General features: G+C 39.6%; 1 protein-coding gene across 2 annotated transcripts in view; it reads right to left on the minus strand.

Moving 5' to 3' along the window:
* LOC101855325 (TBC1 domain family member 20) overlaps positions 1–7,511 on the minus strand; it is a 14,555-nt gene extending 7,044 nt beyond the window's left edge. The window contains exons 1-5 of one of the 2 annotated variants that reach the window (XM_005093508.3): positions 7,398–7,511; positions 5,144–5,414; positions 4,003–4,197; positions 2,524–2,607; positions 890–984 (exon numbers count right to left, since the gene is read on the minus strand). In XM_005093508.3, coding sequence (XP_005093565.1) covers positions 890–984; positions 2,524–2,607; positions 4,003–4,197; positions 5,144–5,327 — 558 coding nt within the window. In that variant the 5' untranslated portion in view covers positions 5,328–5,414; positions 7,398–7,511. Of the gene's footprint in view, positions 1–889; positions 985–2,523; positions 2,608–4,002; positions 4,198–5,143; positions 5,415–7,318 lie in introns of both variants that reach the window. The other variant, XM_005093507.3, reaches the window with a different exon arrangement.
* Positions 7,512–7,656: the final 145 nt, after the last annotated feature.

Raw genomic sequence — 7,656 nt, forward strand, 5'->3', positions numbered from 1 at the left:
AGAGAGGACTGCGGGCGAGACGTCTCGATGGCAGTGCGACAAGAGTGGGACTCACAAAGTGGCATTGACACTGTTCCGTTTCACGCATTCAACGAGCCCGAAGCTTAGTGTTCCATGAGCGCTCCCATACTCACGATTCTTTGAAGCCGACTGAATTGCGAATCGCCACTCTCAGTTTTGTCGAGCAGGATCCAGCTCTAACACACACACCTGTTCATTTTCCTCCAGACTTATTTGAAGTTCAAGACTGTTTCACAACAAACCACTCAGAAGGGTCATCCAATGCTTTCAGAAAAAAAAAAAGAAAGTTCCAACACCAACTTTCAAGGACTTCTTTTTTTTCCCCGAAGGTGAGATTAGACGTACACGAATTTATGTTGATCAAAATGTACAAAGACATAATTCAAGGAAAATTATTTTTCCTCGGCTGAATTTACAGATGAAATTCGAAGTGGGTATAGCAAAATAATCATCTTATTTTTATAATGTAGCCAATTTTATAACTTGGATGAAACTACTCCCCAAAGTGCCTATGTCACCTTCCTATAAAAAAAAACAGGCTGTCTTTAAAAAAAGCTAATCAACCCAGGATCCCTCAGCAGATGGTTACATTTATTCATACATTAACCCTATCCGTACGCCCTGTGGTCATTTTGTATTCTTCACATTTTAGAATACTTCTTGTACGAAGATCTCTATGAAACTTTCAGTATTTCTCAAAAAATCGTTTTGACAGACTGCTATGCAAAGCGTACGGATCGGATTAACGAGTAAATTTCCTCTTTGGAAAGTGGGGGCACAGAGTTCCCCACTTCGTATGGACACGATAGTAAAACATGACTTACAGATAGGGTTAATTGAAAAGCTTTCCTTGAAGTTTCCAACTCACCTGATAATACTTAAGCTGTTTGTTCTTTAGCATGACTCTCATTATGAGGTCTACCAGTTTGTCCTTTACAGCCATACGCACAGTGTCATCAATTCCTGAAATGGTTAAAAAAAATAATTAATTCACAGACCGTCATGACATACAGTCTAAATTGTCTAAGACAGCCACAGATTGTCAATGAGAAAAGTGGCCGTCTTAGACCGGTGGACGTCTTACACAGTGTCATTATAATCATACAAATGCAAGGGAGATGAAATGGTAAGTGGTTGTTGTCGATACTTGGCCACTTTTCACAACAGTTATCGAGATTTACTCAGGGCACGGGGGTCTAGTGCGGAGCATGGGGATCTCGTGCGGAGCACAGGGATCTAGTGCTGGAGCTTATATATAATCAGTCACTCACGGTATGCGGTAGGACAGTCGGACGATAGAGAGAGGAAGGGACAAAGCCAAGGTCTACACACTTTGCAGGAAATCTACTATGCACTACAATTGCTGTAATAAAGTTTCAAGGACTTATGATGAGAGTTACGCATTTGTTATTTCGAATTGTTTAAAATGTGGTAGTGCTGTGTTCCGCAACAGTGGTCATTCATACAAGTAATTGTCTTATACAGGTGGCTGTTAGTGCAGGTTCGACTGTTCTTCACTCCAATCTTTCCTTTTCATTGCAGTTGGTATACAAATGACAGAAATAACTGAATTCCAAATTAACCAAAAGACAAACAATCACAAAACATGTCTTAAAGCTCAGTTATATCTAGAATTTGAAACTGTGACCTACACTCTTTAGTTTTTAGTTTTAGTAGGGGTTTTACAGGACTCGCAACTGCATAACGTCATATGAGCGCCTGAAGATTAGAAGTGTTACAAGAGAGTAACAAACATAAAAAAGAAGAAGGGGAGATAAGGACGATATATGCTTCATAGGAAAGAAGAAGCAAACCACATCAAACCACCCGCCAACCACCCACACCTACACTCTGCTCTTCATCAGCGACTTGTCTGGTGTGAACTGTATTTTATACTTTGTGAAAGGCAATGACTTACATGAGACACACATACCTAATATAGTTCAGTTCTAGATGACAATAAGTCAGCAGGGTAACCACTAGCAGAAAGAGAAGACTAGATCACAGTTCCCATTAACCTCTCCATAAATACAAACTGCACTGTTAAAACTGAAGACTATCCTTATTTCAAACCTGACAATCAATATATGTAGTACAGAGAAGTGACAGGACAGAAGAAAGATTTTAAAAAACATTCCAACATTATATACAAAAAAAACAGAAACAGTGCAATCACTACAACAATCATTTGAGCATGAGACTTATTGAGCCTGTACAGATCTAGAGCTGTGTTTTACTCGGGAGTGGACGCTACAGAAATGATTTTCATTATTATTATCTGTACTGTTTGCAATTTATTACCACATTTGAGTTGCAAAATAGGGGTTTCTGATCAAAACTTTATGCTCCCTTTCACCAGACACCTTACATTATACTCTTACTATATTATCATAAAACTTAAATATCTGCTCGATGCTTCCATTCCCCGAACTCTTTCAAAGGCATGCACATGACCCAAGGAGTCCAAAAATGTCTAAAAAGAGCTTAAAATGATGTACGGACCTGGGGGGAATCGACTACTTGACCGATTGACATCCATCACAACTTGGTTGTAGGTCTTGCTACACGCTTCCATCTCCTCTTGGGCTGGAGACAAGAAAACACGTCAAAACAAGTGTATAAGATACATGTCTATTGCACGCACGCACGCACGCACGCACGCACACGCACGCACGCACGCACGCACACACACACACACACACACACACACACACACACATACGCACACCACTCTTCCCTTATCTGAAACTTTGAAAGCAAAGAAATTTTTCTTGTTTTCCTAATAACATTAAAACTTGAAAATGACTCCAGTCATCCCTGAGAACATATTCATGAAGCTAAACCTATTAGAAAACATGAACAACACAACAGTGAAACTATATCTGTGGTACACTTCTCTTTCAGTGTATATATACGCATGTACAAATGCTGGCCATTCCAGGGGACTTATCTGAGCTTGTATACTTATGTTTGGAGTCTCAAAAGTCAAATCACTAGAAAACACAAAAGTTAGCAAAGAATGAAAAGCAAGGTCAGTCTAAAAGTATCAAAATGACCATTGATTAACAGACGTTTTTGATTAACTCATTGCTGATGGCCGACAAGAATACTCATATCCAGGAAGCCACTTGACTACGAGAGAATCCGAATCCCTTTATGTCTCTCAAAAACTTGCTCCAGTCCATCATTTCCAAGCTTAAAAAAAAAAAAACTACTTTAGAGTTACCGTCCGTGCACTTCCATACGCTTATTGTCTGCTAGTTTTGTAGCTGTTTGGAGGGAAAGTTATTGTAGCTTAAGTGTGGGTACCTAAATTTATGGGAGTGGCTGGAGGCAGCCAGGTGAGTGCAAATGTCATTTTCAAGTTTTAATGTAGCCCAGGTGAGTGTGTCTGCTCACGGGGGCAATTCAGGTGGAAATGGATTAAAACATTCCAACCCTGGTAATAAAAAAACCAGGCACTGTGCTACAGCAACTGGCAAGGGAGAGCTACTGCTGAAACTTGCTATAGTATTTACACTGAAAATGACGAATGTTACTGTAAAACAAATGTTCCGTTCCTGACAAAGGACATTATCAAGTGTCTGAATTACGAAAATGACGAATGTTACTGTAACACAAATGTTCTATTCCTGACAAAGGACATTATCAAGTGTCTGAATGACGAAAATGACGAATGTTACTGTAAAACAAATGTTCCATTCCTGACAAAGGACATTATCAAGTGGCTTTCCCACATTAGCGTTCACAGCTACCAGACAACCCGAACAGGCATACAGCCTGCTTGATCACTTGTGCCCCTGATAAAAAATTCAAAAATAACTTCAAAAATCAAAACAAAGAGTTGTTTTAGATGTCCTTCGGTATAAGGGATAAATGGCACAATTACAACATTATCCTGTTAAAAACAATTAATTCCCCCTCATTCATTATAAACAATCTAGTGAAAAGGAAAGAAAAAACAAAGTTTAGATGACTAACATGGCTTTGGGGTGACATTGTTGGTGTTGGCACAGATGAGCAACGGCCACACGCGTTGTCTGAGGCTCTTGTTGACCAGACCCCCGCGGCTGATGGCCAGATTCTTCAGTGCCATGATGTCCACAGGGTCAGAGGCAAGGGCTTTCTCGATGGCCACAACTTTGTTCTTTTCTACATACGAACTAGGGACAACATCTGGTCAGAAGGAAAAATGAAGGTCACCCAATGAAAAATATATCAAACGATTTTAACTGTGGATATGTTCACTGTACATAAATAGAAGAGTTGGAACTCATCCAATGCTAATCAAACAAAAGGCAAAGTTCTGCTTCGGCTAAACAATGCATCACAGGAATTGTTCAAAGACTCATGAATCTCAAAGATTGGAAACACATCAAGCTTTGAGAGTTTTTTGACACTCATGATTTAACAATCTGTAACACTCAGTAATCACGAGCCCAGAAAAAAATTGCAGACTCCTGATGACCATAAAAGACACTGAATATCAATCTGCTCTAATACTGCCCTACTTGGGAATTTTTATTTAAGTCTTCCTCATGCTCTTGAACCACAAAGACTCAAGATTTCCTGACCGGAACTTAACATGATTTTTTGAATCCAAACCAATGACCTGTTTACTTTTTTTTAATCTTTCAGATCACATAAATTTTTAAAAAGTCAAGCAAGTGAGAGGACTAGTTTGTAAATGCTTTTGAAATGACACAGGATCCATACATTGTCTCAAATATAATGTAAGCAAATGAAGAGTGTACTTTCATAACTAGGTAGGTTCAAGCTACTAGAAATTGACCATACCATAATCACTTTTCTGATTTACCTGTTGTGCTAAAAAAGCTTTTGTTCCTCTACTCAAATGAGCAGGTGCGAAAAAAGCACACTCCATTTTTTTACCGTTCCTCACAAAATCAAGGTTAGAGACTTGGACAATTATTACCTTACCGATGCCAGATTGATAGCATAATTCTGAACTCGAATACAATAATAATTCACTTTTCATCAAATTGAACTGAATTAATCTATAAATTTTAAAAAATACTCTTCAATTCGGAAAAGAAAGCATCAGTTAGACATTAAGCATGAACCCCCCCCCACCCTCCCCAATAATTAAAACATAGCTAACCATCATCTGGCACCCGAAAAAAGCCATCTTCATCTTCTTGTGATGAACGTGGAGGTTCGGGGTCAAGCAGTCTGTGACGAGGTGATGTCGGTCTCAAATTTGAGTCAGTTGAAGTAGGAGTAGGCTCAACTGTGCTGCTTTCTTCGATCACCTCAGAGGACTCATCATCAGAAACCGAATCCATGCTGGTGGGCTTCACAGCCTGGTTTCTTCACTGCGCTACTCAGGCAATTGTGAGAGCACCGACACAAAGTAAAGTCATAAAACGAGGCTGTAAAATAAAATATAGAGAAAATTTTCACTGTAACAGCATCTACACATATCATATATATAATGGCGGGGCGCCATTGGTGCAAGCGCTCCACCTAACCTTGGCCTTCACCCCGCCCCCCTTTTCAAAAAAATTGTTCTAAACGAGTCAGTTCTCTAGATTTACATACTAGATCTAGCCTACATCCTTGCAACCCGTCACCCGCTGGCTGCGCGCGCGCCAGTGAAGAGACAGACAGCGAGGATGGTTTATGCTTGTCGCACCGCTTGCGGTACTGTCTGCTGGGAGCAAGCAAAATCTTTGCACCAAAGTTATTTTTGTTACTGTACAGAAATCTAAGCATCGTTCTTCCCACATAAGAAGAAAGGTGTGTGAAACTCCTCTTCGCAGCACCAATTTAAAAATTTGATCCAAGTTAAGCCTACCGCTAGCCTACTATCTACTACACTAGTAGAGTCTACAGTAACTCAATGAAGAATGGGTATAGGAACGTGTCGTCTTCTGTTGTGTAGCAAGTCCTGTGAAGGAAAATTTTCAAATTGAGTGTGGTTGTTGGTGCTGCACGAATTAATTATAAATCTTTAAATCTTCTCAGATTGTGAGCATAGTGAGTTGTTAGTATTGTTTCACTTTATTTTTAATTAAGCTTTTATGCGGTTTCATCTGAAAACAGTTGTAAATATTGATAGATGTAGATTACGGGATATCCTGCAGATTCTAACTGACTTTCTCTCTTGATGAATCATGTTGACCCTTTGCTTCTTGTGCTATTCAGCAGGCTACAGTTAAAAGAGAAAGTGCGCATAGAGTAAACGAGCTTGGTCTCTCAGCCGCGGGATTTTGAGCTCAAGTAATATTCACTTCTTTCCTGTACGTAGTATGACAAGTAAAAGAAATTGTACTGTTTCCATTACAAGTCTGCTTTTTACTGATCGATCAGACACTGACAAGGTTTGGTCACCAATCACGCTCACTCTCTCTTTGCCTTTCTCTCTCTCTGTCTCTCTCTCTCTCACATACACACACACACACACACATGTACAGAGAGACTCGCAGAAAGCAATAGAAAGAACAGACCACACAAGAGCGCCCGCCAACCGCTCATTACAATTTTAATAGTAGTGGGAAGTAAGCCTATTGCCTATTTGTTAACTTTCAAATTATGCACCACCTTGTCTGCAACCCATGTGACGCCACTGGTTATAGTGTAGTCTATACTGAACATGAGATGCTTGGCTTGTCACATCTTGTGAAAGTAAAATGATACAGAAATAAGTTAGTTTACAATAATAATAATAGTAGCAATAGCGGAAGGACTTCCGTAAATGTAATGAGTGACCACCCCAACAAACACAATAAAGAAGAGATCTAGATTCTAAATCTTAATCCTGACCCTATCCCAAACCTAACCCTACCCCTCTACAAAGCTCTACCCTACTCTGTCTCAAAAGCGGTCACTCGTTACGGAAGTCCTCCCGCAGTAGCTGTATATAGTATGGACAGGCAATGATGAAAATGTATTAGATCTAGTAATAAAAAGGAATTGTTAAAAGTTTATTTGCCATGACAATACGGCACGGCACGGTACACGGGGCTACGACACGATGCAAATTTATATGAGCTAAACTACACCACAGCATATGATCCACAGTTCACACTCACAGTACAGTGTACAGGACGTGTGCTCTTGGTCTTGGTCTTGACTCTTGAGCCTTGGATGAATGAATAGTCTGACTTTATTGTGGTTGTGATGTGGGTGTGGTGGACCAGATCATTAAACTCAAGAGTAATATGTGTCAGGTGAGTCTGTTAAGTCGGTATATGAACTTGGACTTGGTGGAGGACTGACTGACTACATTCTTATTCTACAAAGATTTCAAAGAACAAACTTTCTTTTAGCCTACCTCTTTATCAAAACTCATAAAAGGGAAAGGAAAATGCGAAGAAATTCCGCTGCGACACCAATTTTAAAAACACTCATACACTATGCTTCCCAAGTCACGGGTTTCGCTCGTGCTGAGTGAAATTCACACTGATCATTGAATCAGCTCGCACAATAATCGAGCTCGTCATAGCAAGCCAAACGCCGAACGAAAGCAAGTGAAGAGGAAAAAACGGATGTTGGCACTGTCCGTGATAAACATCCGCTTCGTGAAAAGCTTCTTTCGCAGTATAGATCTATTTTTTATTATTATTATTATTATTATTATTATTATTATTATTATTATTATTATTATTATTA

The sequence above is a fragment of the Aplysia californica genome, unplaced genomic scaffold (genome assembly GCF_000002075.1).
Source record: "Aplysia californica isolate F4 #8 unplaced genomic scaffold, AplCal3.0 scaffold00065, whole genome shotgun sequence".
In the NCBI taxonomy this organism is placed as follows: Eukaryota; Metazoa; Mollusca; class Gastropoda; order Aplysiida; family Aplysiidae; genus Aplysia; species Aplysia californica.